This window comes from Rhinopithecus roxellana, chromosome 15 (assembly GCF_007565055.1).
Source record: "Rhinopithecus roxellana isolate Shanxi Qingling chromosome 15, ASM756505v1, whole genome shotgun sequence".
In the NCBI taxonomy this organism is placed as follows: Eukaryota; Metazoa; Chordata; class Mammalia; order Primates; family Cercopithecidae; genus Rhinopithecus; species Rhinopithecus roxellana.
In genome coordinates this window covers 47,919,262-47,944,922 of record NC_044563.1, presented here as the reverse complement: position 1 = coordinate 47,944,922, position 25,661 = coordinate 47,919,262, and the positions used below count along the sequence as shown (strand labels likewise).

Below are 25,661 nucleotides of genomic sequence, written 5' to 3'. Positions count from 1 at the left end.
CTGATAGACTAGTTTATACCATATTTGGTTCCACTGAATTCTTATTAGATTTTCATTGCAGCTGGTATTAGATATTCATTGTAGTCACAAAAATTAAGATTCTCAATAAAGCAGTCAGACTATATGACTCTCTGTAATAAAATATTCTAATGTGTTCTACAAGATAAATAAGTTGAAAAATCTATACACGTAGATTACATGTTTGAGCAGCTGTGTAATATTGTTGGCTACAGTTCCATAAATAATTGGATGATATTTACCAAAAAGGGGTTTATTTGTATCATAGTTCATCTTAAAATCCTTGTTTTTCAATAGTATTAATAACAGCTAACAGTTTTCAGGTGCTTATTTTTCCCAAGCATGTTACATGTACTAACTCAGTTTATTGTCACAACAAACCTATGAGGTAAAAAGTATTATTTTGCCCCTTTTATAAATGACAAAACTGAGGCAAAGGGGAGTTGCATAACTGACTGAAGGTCACACAGCTAGGAAATGGTGTGATTCAAAACTAAGCAGGGTAACTTCAGGACCCACATACCTAATCACTCAGTTATTCTACTATAATTCTAAAGCAGGGTCAGTTGCTTGCTTAGGGTACTCTAGCTGTTTTCCACCATACTTGACTAAAAGTGATAGTGACAGGAGGCAGCCAAATGCCTAGGCAGATGGGGTGGGTAACCAGTGAAACCCCACCTTCAAGCAAAAATAACAGCCTGAAAACCACGGCCCAAAGTGATAACTTCTATTCCTGTTCGCCCACTCTCTCCCAATTGGTTCTTTCTGAATAATGGCTTTTTACCAACCAAATGTTGCCTTTTCCAAAACTACCTATGGCCCGTCCTGCCCTCATCCTATGCATATAAAGACCCCAGACTCAGTCGACAGTTAGTGAACTGGGAGATGCAGACCCTCCCTCCGTTGGAGTGGATATCATCTAATCAGCTGCCAGTGCAGGTAGGATAAAAGCAGGCAGAGGAACATGGAAAGACTAGACTGGCTTAGTCTTCCAGCCTACATCTTTCTCTTGTGCTGGGTGCTTTCTACCCTCAAACAACAGACTCCAAGTTCTTCAGCTTTGGAACTCTTGGACCTTTGACCACAGAGTGAAAGCTACACTGTTGGCTTCCCTACTTTTGAGATTTTGGGACTTGGACTGGCTTCCTTGCCTCTCAGCTTGCAGATGGCCTATTGTGGGACCTCACCTTGTGATCATGTGAGTCAATACTCCTTAATACACTCGCCTTACGTATACATCTCCTCTTATGCATCCATCCTATTATTTCTGTTCCTCCAGAGAACCCTGACTACAGCCTGACTTTGGGGAAGAAGACCTGCTCTTCCTGTCCCCTCTCTAACTCCCCTCCCTGGTGAGACATCTTCATCACTCAATCAAATTCTCCGCCTTCACTATCATTTAATCATCTGTGTGACCTCATTCTTCACGGATGCTGGACAAGAGCTTGTGACCACTGAGTGCAGGTCCCCAGAAAGGCTGTCACACTGGCCCTTTGCCATCACCGGAGGAGGGCAGCCACCCCATGCCATGAGGCAAGGGGCCAGCTGAGCTGCTAACATACTGCTGTCTGCAAATGGCAGAACTAAAAGAGTATTGTGATACCCCCTCTAGGGTTTCAGGATTACGGGCATCCTCACCTGGATGCCACCACACTCCCCTCCAGGAGACATGCCTGGTCTGGCCATGGGCCCCACATGGAGCTTGCTCCTGTGCTGGTGCCTGGAGCAGCCAGCTGGATCCCACACTCACTCACATGCTCCCTCCCACAAGGGGCTGAGCACGGTGGGCGAAGCAGACAGGGTGCCCCTGCCACGAGTCCGGTGAAGGGGCCAAGAGAAATCCTGCATCAAAAGCATATAAGAAAAGATTTCTTTCCTGTATAAGAAGAAACTTCTAGTTCTTTCAGGAATGGTTTTAAGTCATTAAATGTAAACTAAAAAGAAGAGAGGCTAGAATATGCTTGTACTGTACTCTGATGAGGTGTTGTCTGATCCTTTGAGAGCTCGCTTCTAATGGGTACCATAAACCTTGAGTCATTGTTAAGGGACAGTTTATATAAAACACAATTAACAATTGGCAAATTTGTGTAACTTAGCTCAGTGTTTCTCAAACTTGGGTACTTAAATGTACCTTGGAGTTTGTGGTATTTGCCAGGGATTACAAATATCTTCAGAAAACCTTTCTGGTGTGTCAATTTCATTTTAAGATTTGGAAGAAAAACAATGTAGTTTGTAACAAGAATATTTTTACTCTGAAGCAAATAATATTCTGCAAGCTTTTGTGATGGAAGATACAAGATTTTATGTGTTTTATGCTTGGGCAGAAATCTTCATGTTCTACCTCAGAGTCTGAGGAGAACAAGTTTATTTTCTATGTTAAGGGCATGTAAGTAGAAACATGTTACAAACAGTGGTCTGGCTTCTAACCAGTTCTGATCCACAAAGTTAAACAATAAGAGATAAGAAAAACAAAACAAAAAGAAACAAATAACAGTGGCAAATACTTATGCTGTTCCTGAAAGACTACTCCATGGGTGATTAAAAACTACAAAAATGGTCAGTAGTCAAAACAGTCTGACTAAGCCAGGTCTGCTCTTCACGTGGAACATGGGCTATTAAACCTTGCTCTGAGATATAGCTCAGATTTCTCTATTCCCCTTTTCTTCCATTGCTACCCCTCACTCCAATCCTAGGTGCCATAATCTTTTCCCTCTTTTTTTCAGTGGTCTCTCCACACAGCAGCCAGAACTTCTTCTTCTGTATTTTTTTTAATCAGATCATTTAATTTTCCTGATTAGTACTCTTCAATGAATTCTCAATGCACTTACAACTAGACCTACGCTTTCTCATTACCTGTGAAGTCCTACATCTTCTACTTCCTGCTTCCTTATCTAACCTAATTTTCTGCCTGCTCCCATTACCTCATCTCTGTCTAGCCAAACTGGACTTCTTTACATTGCTGGAATACACTAAACTTATTCCTGCCTCAGTGACTTTGGCTTTGCTATTCCCTCTTCTTGGAATGCTATTTCTCTGATCTTTAATCACTATTTTCTACTTTTTATTCAGGTCTCAGTCCATATGCTATCTCCTGAGAGAGGCACTCCCTGGTTATCCTACTTCACGTTGCTCTCTTCCCCAATCACTGCTCATCACATTATCCTGTTTTATTTTCTTTATAGCACTTAGCACTAACTGGACTTAATGCATTTATTTATACATCTCTTATTCAATATACTAAAATGTAAATTTCATGAGGGCAAGCACCATGACCAGTTTGTTCACCATTGTGATTTTGTTGCTAATAAACATGCTTGACATGGGTAGAAGCTGAATATTCACTGAATGAGCAAATAACTGAATGAATGAAGGAGAAAAGGCAACTTGAATATACATTAGATGACCTGGCTAGTAAGCTAGTGTTCTATAATTCAGACAATAGAGTAGACATGGACTCCAGACTGATGAGATTATGTCTGTTCAGTAAGTGATGGAGTCAAACTGGTAAATATTAAAGTTACAGTTTGGGGCAGCTCTTGTAAAGTCTCTGTAGACAAGAAACCTTTATTGAGACTTTATTTATATTATGCTTTTTAATGAACTAAATGATGTGAGGGACCAATATGTAGAGGCAGCCAGAAAGACACACCAAGTTCACAGCTAGTTGAACTTAATTTCTAACACTGAGAAATATATCTTTTACAGTTACAATTTAGGTCCCTGGGTTTTATAACAATATTTATCACATTCATAACTTGGGAAATTAGGTCCCTACATCTTGAAAGAGCAGTTTTACTTTGCATTACCAATATTTTTTGTTTCATATTAATACTGTTTGCATATCCTAAGTATATTCAGCCAGACAGTAATGATGTGTGGTTTGCCCCTCTTCTGAGCAACTAGGGAAAACTTGACCCAGTAAAGATAGAACTCATAGTTACAGGTAATGTACAAAATAGACACTGTTACCAGGTAATCCTTGATTGAATATAGTTTTTCATAATTGCTACTTTCTTACTCCAGCCAAAAAAAGAGTGCATATATACAGGGGCTCTAAATCTGATTGTACTACTTACAAATACAGGACAAGGGAAAGCCAACAAATCACTCTGGACCCTGTGTCCCCAGCCCATCCAAAAAAGGGAGATCAGACTCTATTTTTATTTATGGCCCTTTCTACTCTGACAGTCTATAATGCCTGAGCCAAAAACAATCTCAGTGTCATTGGAATAGCTTTGTTTTCCAAAAATTGGAAACTGGATATCTACATCACAATGAATGCTGATTTATAGGGACTCAGTGAGCATGCCACTAAGAAATTGTATCCAAAAGTTTTTTATTTGTACATTTTCTTCTAAATTAATTCATGGAAAAATAAAACTTCTCAGTTTATGCAGGTGTACATTTCTTTAATAGAAATAGATTTAAAAATCTACCTAGGTTATTGTAGTATTATTTGAATCAAAATTGCTTTAAAATCCTTACTATACATTCATAACAAATGTGACTATAAATCAGGAAAATAGAGAAACATTTATCACAACAGATTAAGATATGAATACATGGAACAAAAGGTTTCCAGTTTGATGTGATTTTATAGGTTATGGGTAAGTTCCTATTTCACAGACATGTTTCCCTGCTGGCCCAAGTTCCATTATTAGAGATTTATTTTCTTGATTTACTATTTTAGGAAAATACAAAGTAGGTCTCAAACATAAGCAGCTAAATGAACTTAGAATAAGAATTTATAGAGCTTTCTAAAAATGACCACATTGGTACATGTTAACATATTAAAACTTCACAATTCCATGAGGAAATTAGAAGATCCTTTATAGCGAATCTATGGATGAGAAAATCAAGACTCAAGGAGATGAACTGAATTGTTCAGAGTTATCTAGGTAGTAAGTGGTAGGATGAGTACTACCAACCAGGGATGCAGGGATGGGGCCTTTGAAAACAGATAGGCGTGAATTCAAATTTTGATTCTATTTGATTGCTGTATGCTATGAGGGAATTACTTAACCTCTCTGAGAATTTTTTAATCTGTAAAAATCAAGAATAAGAATATCATATAAATAATATAGGAACAATAATATATATTACAGCACTTACTGTTAATGGTGTATAGTAATGATCCTTTTGTTTTTATTACTTTATGTACTGTTAATCTTACAGCTAGGTTGCATAGGAGAGAAGGAATAGGAATATAAAGATGATGTAAACGTAGGTACCATTTTCCTTTGTGAGTCTTATATTTCAAGTTCTAATTTTTGCTTTCATTTTATTCTATTTCTATTTATTCTGTGAGTCTGCACAATCTCTCCCCCTACCACAAATGCCCTTCGCCATCCCTTGACTCTCTGACCAATGCCTGCACAGTTTTCAAGTGCTAATTAGAGTCATTTCTTCTTTTTTTTTTTTGACTGTTAACATGGAAATTTACTTAAAAGTACTCATGAAAAATGCAAATCTTTCTTTTGGGGTTAAATATAGGTATACTTTGAATTTCACAAAGGGGATAAATATCACTAGTTCACAAAAATCTTATCTATGAGTCATTTAAAACAGTTTCTAGCAGCGTTTTTTTTTTTTTTTTTTTTTTTTTTTAATCATACTTTAAGTTCTAGGGTACATGTGCACAATGTGCAGGTTGGTTACATATGTATACATGTGCCATGTTGGTATGCTGCACCCATTAACTCGTCATTTACATTAGGTATATCTCCTAATGCTATCCTTTCCCGCTCCCCCCTCCCCACAATAGGGCCCAGTGTGTGATGCTCCCCTTCCTGTGTCCAAGTGATCTCATTGTTCAATTCCCACCTATGAGTGAGAACATGCGGAGTTTGGTTTTCTGTTCTTGCGGTCGTTTGCTGAGAATGATGGTTTCTAGCTGCATCCATGTCCCTACAAAGGACACAAACTCATCCTTTCTTATGGCTGCATAGTATTTCATGGTGTATATGTGCCACATTTTCTAAATCCAGTCTGTCACTGATGGATATTTGGGTTGATTCCAAGTTCTTGCTATTGTGAATAGTGCTGCAATAAACACACGTGTGCATGTGTCTTTATAGCAGCATGACTTATAATCCTTTGGGTACATACCCAGTAATGGGATGGCTGGGTCAAATGGTATTTCTAGTTCTAGATCCTTGAGGAATCGCCACACTGTTTTCCACAATGGTTGAACTAGTTTACAGTCCCACCAACAGTGTATAAGTGTTCCTGTTTCTCCACATCCTCTCTAGCACCTGTTGTTTCTTGATTTTTTTAATGACTGACATTCTAACTGGTATGAAATGGTATCTCATTGTGGTTTTGATTTGCATTTCTCTGATGACGAGTGATGATGAGCATTTTTTCATGTGTCTGTTGGCTGTATGAATGTCTTCTTTTGAGAAATGTCTGTTCATATCCTTTGCCCACTTTAAGATGGGGTTGTTTGTTTTTTTCTTGCAAATTTGATTGAGTTCCTTATAGGTTCTGGATATTAGCCCTTTGTCAGATAAGCAGATTGCAAAAATTTTCTCCCATTCTGTAGGTTGCCTGTTCACTCTGATGGTAGTTTCTTTTCCTGTGCAGAAGCTCTTTAGTTTAATTAGATCCCATTTGTCAATTTTGGCTTTTGTTGCTGTTGCTTTTGGTGTTTTAGACATGAAGTCCTTGCCCATGCCTATGTCCTGAATGGTATTACCTAGGTTTTCTTCTAAGGTTTTTATGGTTTTAGGTCTAACATTTAAGTCTCTAATCCATCTTGAATTAATTTTCGTATAAGGAGTAAGGAAAAGATCCAGTTTTAGCTTTCTACTTATGGCTAGCCAATTTTCCCAGCAGCATTTATTAAATAGGGAATCCTTTCCCCATTTCTTGTTTTTCTCAGGTTTGTCAAAGATCATATGGCTGTAGATATGTGGTATTAGTTCTGTTCCATTGGCCTACATCTCTGTTTTGGTACCAGTACCATGCTGTTTTGGTTACTGTAACCTTGTAGCATAGTTTGAAGTGAGGTAGCATGATGCCTCCAGCTTTATTGTTTTGGCTTAGGATTGTCTTGGCAATGCGGGCTCTTTTTTGGTTCCATATGAACTTTAAAGCAGTTTTTTCCAATTCTGTGAAGAAACTCATTGGTAGCTTAATGGGAATGGCATTGAATCTATAAATTACCTTGAGCAGTGTGGCCATTTTCACAATATTGATTCTTCCTATCCATGAGCATGGTATGTTCTTCCACTTGTTTGTGTCCTCTTTTATTTCACTGAGCAGTGGTTTGTAGTTCTCCTTGAAGAGGTCCTTTACATCCCTTGTAAATTGGATTCCTAGTTATTTTATTCTCTTCAAAGCTATTGTGAATTGGAGCTCATTCATTATTTGGCTCTCTGTTTGTCTGTTGCTGGTGTATAAGAACGCTTGTGATTTTTGCACATTGATTTTGTATCCTGAGACTTTGCTGAAGTTGCTTATCAGCTTAAGGAGATTTTGGGCTGAGATGATGGGGTTTTCTAAATATACAATCATGTCATCTGCAAACAGGGACAATTTGACTTCATCTTTTCCTAACTGAATACCCTTTATTTCTTTTTCTTGCCTGATTGCCCTAGCCAGAACTTCCAAGACTATGTTGAATAGGAGTGGTGAGAGAGGGCATCCCTGTCTTGTGCCAGATTTCAAAGGGAATGCTGCCAGTTTTTGCCCATTCAGTATGATATTGGCTGTGGGTTTGTCATAAATACCTTTTATTATTTTGAGATATGTTTTTTTTTTTTTTTTTTTTTTTTTTTTTTGAGACTGAGTCTCGCCGTGTCGCCCAGGCTGGAGTGCAGTGGCGCAATCTCCGCTCACTGCAAGCTCTGCCTCCCGGGTTCCCGCCATTCTCCCGCCTCAGCCTCCGAGTAGCTGGGACTACAGGCGCCTGCCACCGCGCCCAGCTAGTTTTTTGTATTTTTAGTAGAGACGGGGTTTCACCGTGTTAGCCAGGATGGTCTCGATCTCCTGACCTCGTGATCCACCCGCCTCGGCCTCCCAAAGTGCTGGGATTACAGGCTTGAGCCACCGCGCCCGGCCGAGATATGTTTTATAAATACCAAATTTATTGAGAGTTTTTAGCCTGAAGGGCTATTGAATTTTGTCAAAAGCCTTTTCTGCATCTACTGAGATAATCATGTGGTTTTGCCTTGGTTCTGTTTATATGCTAGATTACGTTTATTGAATTGCACATGTTGAACCAGCCTTGCATCCCAAGGATGAAGACCACTTGATCATGGTGGATAAGCTTTTTGATGTGCTGCTGGATTCAGTTTGCCAGTATTTTATTGAGGATTCTGCATTGATGTTCATCAGGGATATTGGTCTAAAATTCTCTTTTTTTTTGTTGTATCTCTGTCAAGTTTTGGTATCAGGATGATATTGGCCTCGTAAAATGAGTTAGGGGGGATTCCCTCTTTTTCTATTGATTGGAATAGTTTCAGAAGGAATGGTACCAGCTCCTCCTTGTACCTCTGGTAGAATTCGACTGTGAATCCGTCTGATCCTGGATTTTTTTAGTTGGTAGGCTATTAATTATTGTGTCAAGTTCAGAGCCTGCTATTGGTCTATTCAGGGATTCAACTTCTTCCTGGTTTAGTCTTGGGAGATTGTAAGTGTCCAGGAAATTATCCATTTCTTTTAGGTTTTCCAGTTTATTTGCATAGAGGTGTTTACAGTATTCTCTGATGGTAGTTTGTATTTCTGTGGGGTTGGTGGTGATATCCCCTTTATCATTTTTTATTGTGTCTATTTGATTCTTCTCTCTTTTCTTCTTTATTAGTCTTGCTAGCGGTCTATCAATTTTGTTGATCTTTTCAAAAATCCAGCTCCTGGATTCATTGATTTTTTGGAGGGTTTTTTGTGTCTCTATCTCCTTCAGTTCTGCTCTGATCTTAGTTATTTCTTGCCTTTTGCTAGCTTTTGAATGTGTTTGCTCTTGCTTCTCTAGTTCTTTTAATTGTGATGTTAGGGTGTCAATTTTAGATCTTTCCTGCTTTCTCTTGTGGGCATTTAGTGCTATAAATTTCCCTCTACACACTGCTTTAAATGTGTCCCAGAGATTCTGGTATGTTGTATCTTTGTTCTCACTGGTTTCAAAGAACATCTTTATTTCTGCCTTCATTTCATTATGTACCCAATAGTCATTCAGGAGCAGGTTGTTCAGTTTCCATGTACTTGAGCAGTTTTGATTGAGTTTCTTAGTCCTGAGTTCTAGTTTGATTGCACTGTGGTCTGAGAGACAGTTTGTTATAATTTCTGTTCTTGTACATTTGCTAAGGAGTGCTTTACTTCCAACTATGTTGTCGATTTTGGAATAAGTGTGATGTGGTGCTGAGAAGAATGCATATTCTGTTAATTTGGGGTGGAGAGTTCTATAGATGTCTATTAGGTCCGCTTCGTGCAGAGTTGAGTTCAATTCCTGGATATCCTTGTTATCTTTCTGTCTTGTTGATCTGTCTAATGCTGACAGTGGGGTGTTAAAATCTCCCATTATTATTGTATGGGAGTCTAAGTCTCTTTGTAAGTCTCTAAGGACTTGCTTTATGAATCTGGGTGCTCCTGTATTGGGTGCATATATATTTAGGATAGTTAGCTCTTCCTGATGAATTGATCCCTTTACCATTATGTAATGGCCTTCTTTGTCTCTTTTGATCTTTGATGGTTTCAAGTCTGTTTTATCAGAGACTAGGATTGCAACCCCTGCTTTTTTTTGTTCTCCATTTGCTTGGTAGATCTTCCTCTATCTGTTTATTTTGAGCCTATGTGTGTCTCTGCATGTGAGATGGGTCTCCTGAATACAGCAAAATGATGGGTCTTGACTCTTTATCCAGTTTGCCAGTCTGTGTCTTTTAATTGGACCATTTAGTCCATTTACATTTAAGGTTAATATTGTGATGTGTGAACTTGATCCTGTCATTATGATATTAGCTGGTTATTTTGCTTGCTAGTTAATGCAGTTTCTTCCTAGTATCGATGGACTTTATATTTTGACATGTTTTTGCAATGGCTGGTACCTGTTGTTCCTTTCCATGTTTGGTGCTTCCTTCAGTATCTCTTGTAGGGCAGGCCTGGTGGTGACAAAATCTCTCAGCATTTGCTTGTCTGTAAAGGATTTTATTTCTCCTTCACTTATGAAACTTAGTTTGGCTGGGTATGAAATTCTGGGTTTAAAATTCTTTTCTTTAAGAATGTTGAATATTGGCCCCCACTCTCTCCTGGCTTGGAAAGTTTCTGCTGAGAGATCTGCTGTTAGTCTAATGGGCTTCCGTTTGTGTGTAACCCGACCTTTCTCTCTGGCTGCCCTTAAGATTTTTTCCTTAATTTCAACTTTGGTGAATCTGACAATTATGTGTCTTGGCATTGCTCTTCTTGAGGAGTATCTTTGTGGCATTCTCTGAATTTCCTGAATTTGGATGTTGGCATGCCTTACTAGGTTGGGGAAGTTTTCCTGGATGATAGCCTGTAGAGTGTTTTACAACTTGGTTCCATTTTCCCCGTCACTTTCAGGCACACCAGTCAGACGTAGATTTGGTCTTTTCACATAATCCCATACTTCTTGGAGGCTTTGTTCATTTCTTTTTACTCTTTTTTTGGCCACACTTCTCTTCTCGCTTCATTTCATTTATTTGATCTTCAATCACTGATTTTCTTCCAGTTGATTGAGTTGGTTACTGAAGCTTGTGCATTTGTCACATATTTCTCGTGTCTTGGTTTTCATCTCTATCAGTTCTTTTATGGTCTTCTCTGTATTGATTATTCTAGTTATCCATTCATCAATTCATTTTTAAGGTTTTTAGTTTCTTTGCACTGGTTATGTAGTTCCTCTTTTAGCTCTGAGAAGTTTGGTTGACTGAAGCCTTCTTCTCTCAGCTTGTCAAAGTCATTCTCCATCCGGCTTTGTTCCATTGCTGGCGATGAGCTGCATTCCTTTGGAGGGGGAGATGCACTCTGATTTTTTGAATTTACAGCTTTTCTGCTCTGCTTTTTCCTCATCTTTGTGGTTTTATCTGCCTCTGGTCTTTGATGATGGTGATGTACTGATGGGGTTTTGGTGTGGGTGTCCTTTCTGTTTGTTAGTTTTCCTTCTAACAGTCAGGACCCTCAGCTGTAGGTCTGCTCAAGTTTGCTTGAGGTCCACTCCAGACCTTGTTTGCCTGGGTATCAGCAGTGGAGGCTGCAGAAGATAGAATATTGCTGAACAATATTGTTGCTGTCTGAGTTTTGCTCTGGAAGCTTCGTCTCAGGGGTGTACAACACCATATGAGGTGTGAGGTGTCAGTCTGCACATAGTGGGGTATGTCTCCCAGTTAGGCTACTCAGGGGTCAGGGACCCACTTGAGCAGGCAGTCTGTCCGTTCTCAGATCTCAACCTCTGTGCTGGGAGATCCACTGCTCTCTTCAAAGCTATCAGACAGGGGCATTTACCTCTGCTGAGGTTTCTGCTGCTTTTTGTTTAGCTATGCCCTGTCCCCAGAGGAGGAGTCTACAGAGGCAGGCCGGCCTCCTTGAGCTGCAGTGGGCTCCACCCAATTCGAGCTTCCTGGTGACTTTGTTTACCCACTTAAGCCTCAGCAATGGTGGGCGCCCCTCCCCCAGCCTCGCTGCTGCCTTGCAGTTAGATCTCAGACTGCTGTGCTAGCAATGAGGGAGGCTCCATGGGTGTGGGACCCTCTGGGCCAGGTGTGGGATATAATCTATTGGTGTGCCGTTTGCTAAGACCCTTGGTAAAGCGCAGTATTAGGGTGGGAGTTACCCGATTTTCCAGGTGTGTGTTCCAAGGTCAGTTTCCCTTGGCTAGGAAAAGGGATTCCCTTCCCCCTTGCACTTCCCAGGTGAGGCAATGCCTCGCCCTGCTTCAGCTCTCGATGGTCAGGCTGCACCAGCTGACCAGCACTGATTGTCTGGCACTCCCCAGTGAGATGAACCCAGTACCTCAGTTGAAAATGCAGAAATCACCCATCTTCTGTGTCACTCATGCTGGGAGCTGGAGGCTGGAGCTGTCCGTATTTGGCCATCTTAGGCATGCTCTCTCTCATTTCCTCTTTAAAACTTTCTTTGATGCTATAGGTTAGTCCTATGGCATTCATGTAAAACTCATATTCATTTAGCAATATTTCCTAAGTGTCTCTTGTGGTGTTAGGGAACTCTGCTAGTGCTACATAAGGGCACTTTAGAGAACTGACCCTAGTTTTGCTTGTTTGCTTCTACTAGTAGTCTCATACTTTTGAATTTTACAGATATTTAACATTTTAAAAATTAAGACTAACAAAAAGTTGCCAATTTTTCTCTTCTAAGTAAAAGCATAATAAATAATTGCCACAATTCTTTTACAAAAGAAAGGGCATTTTTATTACCAAATATATAATCTCAAGATTTTGAAAAAAATTAATAAATTAGGCTTTGTGGAAAACTTCATGGAGGGGTTCTGCATAAATTAGGGAATAGGCATGGGGGAATCCATTGATTTACACATATTTTTGCCCCAATTGGATAGTTGTTAGATGCTCTTTCTTATTCAATTGTGCATCTCTAGTGCAGTGCCCAGTGTTTTATAGGAAGTACTCAATTAATATTTATGAATGAGAAAGTGAATCTGCCTCTGAGCAAATACCTCTGAGACCCATGGTAATGCCTACAGTAGGAAGCACCTATGAGAGAACACCAACAGTGGTAAGAGAGTGGTGGAGGGGTGTGTATTTGTATGTTTATGTGTGTGAACTAATATAATTTACTTTAACAGTTTGCCAGGCACCAACCATTCTGATTTTGTAGGGAAATATTAGTGAGACTGTCTTCTAGGGAACAGGGGAGGAGGCAGGGGCAGGATCTAAGATTTTTTTTTTTTTTTTTTTTGAGATGGAGTCTTGCTCTGTCACCTGGGCTGGAGTGCAGTGGCCGGATCTCAGCTCACTGCAAGCTCCGCCTCCCGGGTTTATGCCATTCTCCTGCCTCAGCCTTCGGAGTAGCTGGGACTACAGGCACCCGCCACCTTGCCGGGCTAGTTTTTTGTATTTTTAGTAGAGACGAGGTTTCACCGTGTTAGCCAGGATGGTCTCGATCTCCTGACCTCGTGATCCGCCCATCTCGGCCTCCCAAAGTGCTGGGATTACAGGCTTGAGCCACCGCGCCCAGCCGGATCTAAGATATTGAGACATATCTCGTGTGTACTGTAAAAATATTTCATGTGACATCTCAAGTGGATTAAGATTATAGTAAGTATAGTTACTGTAAATAGATAACATTCATTGAGTACTTATAAAGTGCCAGACACTGTTCTAAGCTCTTTGCATTCATTAGGTGACTTAATCATTACAACAACCTATTGAGATAGGCTCACTTTCTATTCCCTTGTACAGATGAGAAAACTGAAGCTTGCAGAGGTTAAATGACTTGCCCCTGGTCACACAGTTAGTCAGTGGTAGAGGTAGGTTTCAACCATGGTCTAGTTGTTTTTAGAGCTCATCAAAACTCTGAGGTCCCTTTCTAGCCACCTATTTCTATGATGAACATAGTTTTATATGACTTGGTTTTCATTTTTAATTTTAGAAAATTAAAATGTTTTCTCTTAGGATTTGAAAGCTGTTAGGGCACTCAGTTTTTCTACTTATTAATAAAAGCTATGTGACCATAAGCAAGTTCCATAACCTCTTTTAACTTCATGTTCTACATCTCTAAAATGGAGGTGAAAGCCTTTTTCTGTGTGTTTTTGGGAGGATTAAATGGATAGTGTATAAAAACAGCTAGCAAGGGTCTGGATTATGAAGGGGCTTGAATAAATGTTAACTCACTAGGCCCCATAGGGCCTAGTAACATAAAATGACATTTTTAAGTTAAAATCATATCAAATATTAGTAATAGGATGAGAGCAAAGAGATCATCACTCTGGTGGATAAAGGTGCCTGTATTTACAGAATTCCTTAGAGAGCCATGAGGATTATCTTTGCTGCAGCCCTCATTTTAATTAAGAGCATAGAGATCAGACATTTCAGCACAGGAAGAAGCGTGTACTTGATTTACACCACGGATGCACATTATCAGCATCCAAACATTCCATTCCTTGGCCAAAGATATAAAGAGCTACTTCGGCAAACCTGATCTTGCAAAACAAATGGAAAATGCTTAATCATTTAAAAAGATATACGAGGAATGGAAATATCAAAGCGTGCACATACACCAGTGAGGAAAGCTAACTGGCAGGAAGTCTCTACTTTTTGAAAGACTGACAAATGACTTCAGTTAGACAGACAGGGTAAAAAACCAAAATAATCCATCTAGCATTCTTTACATATAAACACACATAGAAATTAAGCACACACATGTACATGTAATCTCATTTTTGATAAAACTATTATTTATAGAGAAAAGTTGTGGAACAATGTATAAAATATAAACTTATTTCATAAAAATAATGTCAGGCTCCACGTATATCTGAAAATACATTTGTATATGTTTGTAAGAACATGAAGAAGTTATGAAAGGTTTATAGTCAGGTTGTCACCTTGGGTACCCCAGGACAGGTCACTCTGGAGGGAGTTTGGGGGAAATTTTTGTTCCTTAATCATCTTTGTATTCTTTTGCCAAATATAATGACCAGCTAAAGACAAAAAGTTTTTACATTTACATTTCTTTATTATTAATTTACCCATTGAATTCCAGTAACCAAATATATAATATTAGCATGCTACTTCCTTCCTTTTGAACCTCAGCACTATCTTCTCTTCTCAAGTATTAATACTTATCTTACAGTATGGCTGTAAAGCTTAAATGAGATCAGATATAGAAAGTCTTAATAAATGGCAAAGTGATGTATAAGTGTATCTTACTATTTATTCACAAGTATTTTGTGACTTTGCTGCTTATCAGAGGACAATGACACACAATGCACTTGAGGCAAAACTACAATAAGGTTGAATGGAACCCAGAAGCTTTAGTTAGCATCCAAAACAACACCTGACATGTTAGGCAAATGTGATTTATTTCTGGTAATAAGAGCAAATTCAATTAACCAACAGGCATATCTGACCTGGTGTAGTCGTCGTCAACAAGCATGTGCTTTGGAATTGGTGAGTACCTTCCTGGAGAGATGGGTGGCAGGGAGGTTTTATATTCTAAAGTGCCATTGTTGCCAGAGAGTAGATGGTTTTCCATTGGTGGAGAATAAGCTAAGAGGTGGGGGAAAAAGAGAAAAGAAACCTGTTATGTGGGTGATTCAATGTGTCATGCTATACTTCAGAAAAAATGTATTAAAAACAGAAAGGCTTTGCTGCATGCCAAGGATTTTCTTGTCCTCCAAGAGGGAGGAGTTGCAGTTTATTTGCATTTAATATATACAAGCACATGGTAACCTTTAGGATAGGAAAGACTTAATAATAGTTAAGTCTGTAATGCCAGTTAGTATAATTTGGAGAAGAGAAGAACAGGAGAAGAGATCCAGCACACATATTTTCAGAACAATGATTAATTTTCTATTGAAATAAAATGTTAGCTTTCTAATTGCAGAGCTCACATTGTTTTCACATAATTAATGTCCAATCATTGCGAACAAAAGCCTCCTAAGGAGCAGATTCTCCTATGAGACTTTCTCCCAAAATATACTCTATTCCCATCCCACAAAGGCCAAGAACTCTGGCCTTTCCTTTTTATTCCTCCTTCCTAATGTTTCTCCCTTTTAGGTGACTGAAAACACCTCCTAACTGGGTCTCTTGCTTCTTTCTCTCTCCTCAAATCCATTTTATATGTTGAGATGAGGTAAACCTTCCTGAAATTCAGCTTGACCACACTATTCTTTTACTTAAATGTTCTCCGTTGTTGTTATATATTTAATATAGTATAAACTCACCTCTTTGCCATTCTTGCAAGATCAATCAATTTTAATGTCCCCCCAACACATATCCTATTGTCCTCAACAATAGCCTGTACTTCCTGACATCTGTACCATCTACCTATAATTTGTGTCTCATACCTAACCCATCTCAGATGTTGAAATCTCATTCTGAAGATGCAACTGAAATGCCATCCTATGCAAAAAGATTTTTCTCATGTTCCAAAGACAAATGATATATCTCTTTTCTTTGAGTTCCCAAATAACATTTAACATTTATATTTACCTCTCCCATGGCATATACATACCTCTTATTCTGCCAAATATTGCTTCTATTTATATATCTGAGTTAGCCTTCCTCCCAGCAAAGCTCTTTGAAGGCCATGATTCTATCTCCTCTGTATCATACATATTACCTTAGAATGTGTCTTGTACATACTGAAATTGCTCAGTACATATTTCTTAGGTTTATTAGGTAGTTTGGTTTTCTCCCTTTTGTCTCTTTGACATTAACCTTATATGCCCTCTATGAAGTGGCTCACAGACTATCAGGGCTGATTTTGCAACATTTGTCCACTTTGAAAAGCTCTGAAAGCTAAAACTCTTTCATATTCTAAGGTAAGACTGATCTCAATTTACTGCCAGCTTGAAAACATACGTATTTTGGAGGTAAGTTGTTTCAGAATCATCATTAAGAAAAGCAATAGCTAATGCAATGGGCCAGAAACAAAATTATTCAACACTTAACATTTCTCTCAAGAGAAACATGTAAATCTGAGATAAGTTAAACAATTTGCTTGAGACCATAGTACTAATTAATGGCCAGTTCTGAAGACGTTCCAAGTTTCCAGTCTCACAAATGGACTTTCAACATTTCAGAATGAGCAAGCTTACTACTGTTGACACAAATGTCCCTTACATTTACATAACAAAGTAAATTGCTTCTAAGTCTAGTCTTCAAAGACAGAAACTTAGTTAAGATTCGTGTTGACCTATTAAGAAGAGGAGAACACATGAGGCTTAGGCTACAGTGGATTTTTTGAGGACTCCAGCATAGTGTCTCATTAGTTGTTAGTTGTTGCCCCAGAAGTCTCACTTCCAGCTCACCTCTATTGCCATAGTGACTGATAATTTTTTCCAGCTTTCTTGCCAATATAACAAGTTAAGTAAAGTAAAAGCTATGATGATGGTGATTGACGATCTTGATTTCACCATTCAATTGCAAGATCCCCTTTTTCAGGAAGAATCATAGAGCTACCTCTGGTCTATTTGCCAGTCTCTTTTCTAGTCTACTACTACAGAGATATGAAGTTGGAAGAAAGAATATGATGGCGTGACAGTGATCATGCTTTAGGAGCTTGAGAAATAGCCTTTCAAAATGTGTTGCCCATAGACTACTGTAATCACACTGTCCTCAATATTAAGCCTTTCCATAACGGTGGGCATGCCAACTCGTTAGGATATCCCACCTTCAAACAGTAGGTAAGGGCCTGCAAGGCAACATAGGAGTGGAGCTTAGGATACTCCCTCTGAAGTATTTCCAGAAGTTAACCAAGAGGGAAGGTACAAGCAGAGCACTTTGTCAATAGTTTTATAGAATTCCAGTTTTGCAAGTCTGGTATGCTATTTGAAGATGACAATGGTACTTACAGTGAGTAATATCAGGTGGACCATAAGGATCAGTCATATAAATGGTAGTGGGTTTGCCAACTTTTAAATAAACTACCTCTGATGTGTTCTTCAGTATTGCTACTGCCTCTTCATGTGTTACTTCTTCTAAACTGTAGTTGTTTACCTGAAAAGGGGAAAAAAAGTCAACAATAGAGTTAAATCTATGCAGCAGAAGAAAAATATTCAGGCAAGAAGATTCCTGGAATTATAAATTGTGATAATTACTGTCTGTTATCTTTGACAGAACAGATGAATTAAATGCATTAGTCAAAGCAGATAAGTACAATCATTGATGCTATAAAAGAAAGTTGCTTCTGCCTTTTTTAAATGAGGAAGTGATATACTACAATGGAATTCAGAATAGTATTTGTGGAAAGGAAAATAAGGAGTCAAATGCCTTTTTTGTTATGCTATAATTTCTATGATACAAAAGTAACACATGTTCGTGGAAGAAAACTTAAAAAAAAGAAGAAAATAAAAATCATTCATAATCTCCCTACTTAGATATAGTTCCTTAAACAATTTTGACTTTATTATACACATTGTTTTGGAACCTGCTTTTTAAAACTAGAGGGACTAGTTGTTTGTAACAGCAATGTAGTTTAACAACATGACTTTTGTTTTCTGCAGAGCATTATGTTGCATGACTGCAGTATAATGATCTAACAAGTCTCTTACTAGTGCATGCTTAGTTTGCTCCTAATTTTTTACAACTATAAATAATGTTCTAATAATTCTTTTTCTATATTTGTGCAGAACTCTGATAATTTCTTTGATATAGATTTACCCATACAAGTGAAACTACTGGACCAAACTATATGAACATTATCAGGGCTTTTGATATCTAGTGTGAAAGTACCTCTTTCCCTCTGGAAAGATGAACCAGTTTACCCTCATACCAGCACTGTATGAGAGCCCTCATTTCCCTATAGCTTTGCCAAACCTTGATTTTTTTTACTTTAAAATCGTTCTCATCAGAATGTCATTTAATATGAGTCTATTTGGAACACAGGTCTTTTCAGGTGAGCAAGTTCAAGGGTACCCTATTGTCATTGCGTTAACAGAAATGCCTCTTTCTTTATTGCACGGAAAAGCCTGTGATACAAATCCAATTCTGACTTCATGGCAGTGCCATTACAGTGGGTCTCTGCACCACTTCTCTGAAATGATTTTAAGATTCTCTCTCTAAAAAGACTTAAACTTTGAGGAAATTAGAATAAACATTAATTCACCAAGTATTTCAAATACCTTGGTTATTCTTATCTGGCTACTATTAAAAAAAATTTATTGTGTATATTTCAGGTTCACAGCGTGATGTTATGTCACATATATAGATAATAAAATGGTTACTATAGTGAAGCAAATTAACATATCTATCATCACAGTTACAATTTTGTATGACAAGAGCAGCTAAAATCTACTTATTTCACAGAATTCCTAATATAATACAATTTTATTAACTATAGTCTTTATGTTGCATATTAGACCTCTAGACTTGTTCATCCTACATAACTGCTACTTTTTATCCTTTCACCTATATCTCCCCCTTTCCCACCTCCCCCTGCAACCACTGTTTTATCCTCTATATCTGTATATTTGACTCTTATTTTTTAAGATTCCACATATAAGAGAGATCACGCAATATTGTTCCTTCTGTTCTGGCTTACTTCATTTAGCATAATGTCCTCCAAGTCTATCCATATTGTGGTAAATGGCAGGATCTCCCATTTTTTAAGGCTGAATATTTCATTGTGCATATATACCACATTTTCTTTATCCTTTCATCCACTGACAGACATGTAGGTCATTGTCATATCTTGGCTATTGTAAATAATGCTGCATTGAACATGGGAGTGCAGATATCTTTACAAGGTGGTGATTTCATCTTCTTTGGGTATACAACAAGACCAGAGATTGCTGGGTCACACGGTAAATCTATTTTTAATTTATTTAGGAGCCTGCATGCTGCTTTCCATAATGGCTATACCAGTCTACATCCCAGTCAATAGTGTACAAGTGCTCCTTTTTCTCCACATCCTCACCAACAGTTGTTATTCTCATCTTTTTGATAACAGCCATCCTAACAGCTGTGAAGTGATATATCATGGCAGTTTAGATTTGCATTTCCTTGATGATTAGTGTTATTAGGCACCTTTTTGTATACCTGTTGGACATTTTTGTATCTTCTTTGGAGAAATAACTATTCATGTCCTTTGTTCATTTTTAAAATTCTGTTAATTGTTTTTCTACTATTGAGTTGTATCAGTTCTTTATAAATTTTGGTTATTAACCTATCATCAGATACATGATTTCTGATTTTTCCCTCAATTTGTTTCATTTTGTTGTTTCCTTTGCTTTGCAGAAGATTTTGAGGTTAATGTAGTCCTATTTATTTTTGCTTTTGTAGCCTGAGCTTTTAATGTGATATCCAAAACAACACTGCCAATGCCAAGGTCAAGGAAACTGTTCCCTTATGTTCTTTTCTAGAAATTTTATGGTTTTAGATTTTACATTTAGGTCTTTCAGCCAAATTGAACTGATTTTTGTATATGGCATTAGAGTCCAATTTCATTCTTTTGCATGTGGAGATTCCATTTTCCCAGTATCATTCATTGAAAAGACTAGCCTTTTTCATCATGTTCTTTTATTTACTTTGTCAAAAATTAGTTGACCATATAAGTTTGGATTTATTTGGCTACTATTTCCTTAATGACAAAATTGTTTAATTACTTTCCAATGGCATAATGTAAAATTAAATGTGCCAGAAGCATTGGACTGAATTCCTATAGTACATATTATCTATACTATCTAGCACTTTAGCTATACCATATTTCGCAGTATTACTATTCATAATCTTTATTATTTTGCTCCATGTTGCTATATAAGTTCCATGTGCTAGTTAATCCTTGGTGATGTAGCCCAGGTCAGGGACTGTGGAACTGGAGAGAAATGAACCTGACTGATGTGTTTGAATGCTGACTGTGAGTTCTCCACTAAGCCATAAGCTTCTCCAGCACCTCTCACATTTCTCTTCTAGATAAGAGACATTCCCTTATTTCTTTTTTCATTTCAGTGTCTGGCATTTGTTTATTCACTGATCAAATGTTTCCTGCATACCTGTTATTTGTTGGGCTCTGTGCCAGATAATAGAGATATGGTAAATAATATAAATGATAATCAATAATCATAGCAAACACTTATATAGCCCATATTACATGCCAGGCACACTATTTCAAAGTATTTTACATATATTAACACAATCAAACCTTCACAATAACTTATGAGGTAGCTATTATAATTACCTTATTTTATAGATGAGAAAAGTATGTTTCCAAGAGGTTAAGAAACTTTCCCCAAGTCATTGATCTGGTAAGTGTCAGAGGCAGAATTCAAAGCTAGATAGTTTGGCTCCAGAAACCATACTGTTAACCACTCAGTTTTACTACTTCTTCCAGATAGACAAGGTCCTTGCTTTCATGAAACCCACATTCTTATAATACACAATTGTTTGTGGAATGAATGGATAGAAGAATAGACTCATGCAGAGAGGGAGAATGTAGAGGAACTTCAGGTATGGAGAACACAGTTGATAATGGCAGCCCGTAATAATACAGAAATAACAAAATGATAATAATAACTAATGTTTATTTAATACCTGCATGTCATATATTTTAGGAGTACTATGTCATATATTTTGAAATGAATCATATAACTTATCATCAGAATAGCTCCAGGAGGTAGACACTATTAATCAGGAAAATTTTACGGATGAGAAAAACTGTTGTTTAAAGAGATTAACTTGCAACAAAGAGGTCACACTACCTCCAGTTGTCAAAGCCGTCAGTTGGATCACAAGCCTCCTTAAGAGATGAAAATGAGATTATATTTGTATGTTGATTCGTTAAAAGCTAGGGCTCATATTACCTGTTCTTTCTCCCTTTAGGAGAACAAGGTTTCTTTTCGAGTTTACATGTAAAAGTAGAATAAATTCCAAAATATTATAAAAGCTTGAGGAATCATTACATTTCCCACTTAATCCAGTGGTTAGAGTATATTGCATCATCTTAATACACTGACCAGTCAAAAAATAAATAAGTAAAATGGAAAGCAGCTTAATATATCTCACTGTCTCTTCAAAACCTTCTTACACATTTGATTAATCACTTATTTTAGGGCAGTTACCACTTGTGCCTAGATAATGACTTATTTTTTATTCTTTTTATTTTTTTGAGATGGAGTTTTGCTCTTATTGCCCAAGCTGGAGTGCAATGGCACAGTCACTACAACCTCTGCCTCCCGGGTTCAAGCAATTCTCCTGCCTCAGCCTCCTGAGTAGCTGGGATTACAGGCATGAGCCACCACTCCCACCTAATTTTGTATGTTTAGTAGAGACAGAGTTTCACCATGTTGGCCAGGCTGGTCTCAAACTCCTGACCTCAGGTGATCCACCCACCTCGGCCTCCCAAAGTGCTGGGATTACAGGCATGAGCCACCGTACCTGGCCGATAATGAACATTTACTTGTGATGGTCTACAGTTTAAAATGTTTATGAAAGTGGTTGTTTCCTCTAAAAAAAAAAAAAAAAAAAAAAAAAGATTGCCTAAGGCAGCTTTTAATACGGTGACTGTGGCCCACAGAAACATCATCTCTACTGAGAGAACAGAAAAGAAACAGCATCTGGTGCCATGACACAGGGGAAATGAGAAGTCAATAATGATTAAAAATAAAAACCAAAGGCTAGAAACTAACTGGATTAGATTATAAGTGACACTTACAACAGACCAAAGCTCTGTTTCTGACAAGGGCTTATTTTCTCTCTCCCCAGAGTACGGAAAGTACACAGCTCATTAGATTATCAGTGAAAGAGTAGTCAATGTAGTCAATGCTTATTAAATTGCACATTTTGCCATTTTTAAGGTGGGCAGTGAAATGATCCAGAAAATATTTCCTTCAACAGCATTTTCATAGAGTGACTTTGCTAACAGAGTCTTCTGACCACTAGGAAAATATTTAGACCATAAAGCAGAAGTTGAGGGAAAGGTAGTGGTGAGAAATGGGGCAAGAGGATATTGGGGAGAATAATAATAGTAGTTTAAAATAGTGGTAGTTCACTCAGTTTCTATTTGGTGACTGAAATACTGAAAAATTTACATAGATTTCAGTCACAGAACAGGTGGTATTATGATATTGGCAACAGAATGTAGTGATTAAAAGCACATGCTTTTGAGTCATGCATACTGAAACCTGGACCCTGGTGCTTCCTAGCTGTGTGATTTGGGGAGACTTGTTTAACCTTGTAAGCTTTAGTTTTGACATCTGTAAAACAGGAATGATAGCAGTTACTGCTTCAAAAGACTATTGATTTAAATGTGTTGGCCTATATAAAGTGACAGGCACAATACAGTTTTCGATGTTAGCTCTTATCACTAATACTATTGTCATCATCTGTAAACAGGATTTCTTGGTGAAAATTTTCGCTGATCATTTTCTTATAAACATCTGTGAACTGATGAGTTTAATTAGGGTGCTGCTGATGAAGCTTCTGTGTGGTCTTTTTAAAAATTCAGAATAGTAACGGATTTGGACCAAAAAGTGCTCTTTTGTGCTGAAGTCTTCAAAATGTTTTCCACAAAAGTGAGTTTGTTTGGGTTAATTATGTGTGTGCATTATCCTATGAACTCTCAAGATAAAGGGCCTACAGCTGGAGCTGATTGTGTGCAGTGAGAAGGGACATTACACTGATTGGCTAGTTGCTCTTGTCATTGTTTGTCATTTTTTTTTATTCTTTTTTTTTCATTTGCATCAAGTAGCTGCCTATAATGGTGAACACTGAGCAACTGGCCTGGTTTCAAGGAAAAAAATCATGTGAGTTTGATTGAAGTGCTCTCTGTCGGGTGCAACACACAGAGGGGGACATATGTGCAGCCTGGCTGTGTGTTTGCTAATAGGAAAGTGGACTGAGGCCAAGAAAGGCTGGAGGTGAGACGACTCATTCTCTCAAACAGAAGAGGGAGCACTGAATTTGAACACGATGCAGACAAAGGAAGGCAAACCAGCTGAAGAAAGAGGCGCCAAGAGACTTGCAAGGAGGCATGGCAAGTTTTGTGGGAATTTGAATGTGTGTAAGCAAACATAAATGTGATAATACGAAGGTGGGAGGTGTGGGGGCATGAGAATATGATAATAAAGAGGAATGGGCAATATAGAGATGGAGAGATACTGACCTGTCCATGTTCTTGCAGGAATATCAGTATGGTGGGATGAACTGGGAGGTGATTACAGACATTAAGGTTACCTAAGACATAGTACAAGGAAATGTGGAACTCCAGAATCATTGGTAAGAAAATTCTAAAGTTGACTTTTAAAAAGGAAACAAAGTGGCTGATCATTAGGTTGTAAGATAAATTACAAAGCAGACCAATCCAATGTAGTAATGCCAATACTATGAACATAAATATGCATAAACCAAGGATTAAAATCTCCATAGTACTCTGAAATTAACTATTATAATAAAAGGTATTCAAAATAATAACTATTAATAAATAAAAGGCATGTTAGTAATGATTGTCTTTGGATAATAAATATTTTCTTGTTTTTCATCTTTTCAGAAATGAATATGTATGCTATAGTTAGAGCCAAATTAACTCTAAATGAGAAAGAACAAAAACTTTAAGAAAGAACAGAAGCTAAGTACAGTGGTCTCATTATGGGACACACCTAGCATCTTCTCATGAGTAATGAAAATCAGAATGGGAAAAAAGAAAGTTAATTTCTCAAGCCCAGTGAATAGACTTAAATTTACTAGAAATAATAGTCACATGTTAAACCTTGCTGTTTCTAGAAACGAAGGCAACTTGATACAGTGAGAGTAATTTCGAATGTAGAATCAGATCGGATCTGGTTTATTTCCTAGTTTCATGAATTTAAGTCAGTTAACATATTTACTAAGAATTCATTTTCTTACATGTAAAATGGGAATTATACTTATTTATTTGTTGATTTGTGTTTATGAGAAAAGAATGATACCATGAAGTTGAAAAGACTCTGTATGATATAAAGTAGCATACAAATAGAAATCAAACAGCCATAATCAGACATCATGCTTTGTTGATCTTGCTACTATTCGGGGCTCTTTATGTGGAAATCATCACTCCCTACATTGTGAAACAGTTATTCCTATAGTGCCACTTCCCACCTCCAAGAATGACCTTCTCAAGGGCAACTGATTAGATCATATGCATCTCTATTCCCCTAGCTGATGCAATATAAATACTTGGCACTTAATAAGTGTTGAAGTAGTAAGCTAAGTTTTTAAAAAATGATTGCAGAACACCAAAGGAAAAGCAATCAAAATTCCCTATTTTATAGAAAGAATGAAGCATTTGTGTTGCATTCTATTTTATATTTGTGTTGAGTCAGAGAGGAAAGCAATAAGAATGAAGGTCATTCAAGCAACAATACACATTTATTGGATACTTGCTCTGTTCCAGGCACAGGATATGAGGATGAAAAGCTGGTACAGAATGTTAGCACCAGATCATATTAGTTTATAAGGTACACAGTAAAAGCTCCATCACTGTGATTTTATTCTTCCTTCATTAATCATTAATTCATTTCTTAACCTTTTACTCCATATAAAGAGAGAGGGCAAGCAAGAATGGTTATTTTGATTTACTCAAATTTCTTCTCTAGCAGAGGTCACCAAAATGGACAGTATGATATGAACCCTAGGGCAATCCACTGGGTACAAGAGGAAAACATTCACATTTCTATTAATATTAATCACATTGATATTTATATTTCTTTTTCCATTTTCATATGTTTTAAAACGTGAACAATATATTAGCATAGTGATATATATGTAATTTAGAGGAGAGAAATATATTAGTGGCAACCTTTTGTGTTTTACTGATGGAGTGTGCTATTAAGATAATTTTAAAATGACAGCAACATATGATACTTATAGAGCAAATTCTATAAAGAGGGCTATTACACTGAGTATAAGCAAAATAAAAAAGAATGCCATAGGAAGTTCTAACCCTTAAATAAAATATGTCATTGCAATTACATTGTATTATAACTTCTTACATTTGAGATAAATTAGAAGAGAGTTCAAGAAACAGTT

The 25,661-nt window shown here is 37.5% G+C and overlaps 1 protein-coding gene across 9 annotated transcripts in view; it reads right to left on the bottom strand.

Annotated features, from left to right (window-relative positions):
• DLG2 (discs large MAGUK scaffold protein 2) overlaps positions 1-25,661 on the bottom strand; it is a 2,272,173-nt gene that overhangs the window by 518,504 nt on the left and 1,728,008 nt on the right. For all 9 annotated transcript variants that reach the window (XM_030918836.1, XM_030918835.1, XM_030918840.1 and 6 more), the window contains 2 exons: positions 17,516-17,660; positions 15,068-15,206 (listed from right to left, as the gene is read on the bottom strand). In XM_030918836.1, the coding sequence (XP_030774696.1) occupies positions 15,068-15,206; positions 17,516-17,660 (284 nt within the window). The remainder of the gene's footprint in view (positions 1-15,067; positions 15,207-17,515; positions 17,661-25,661) is intronic.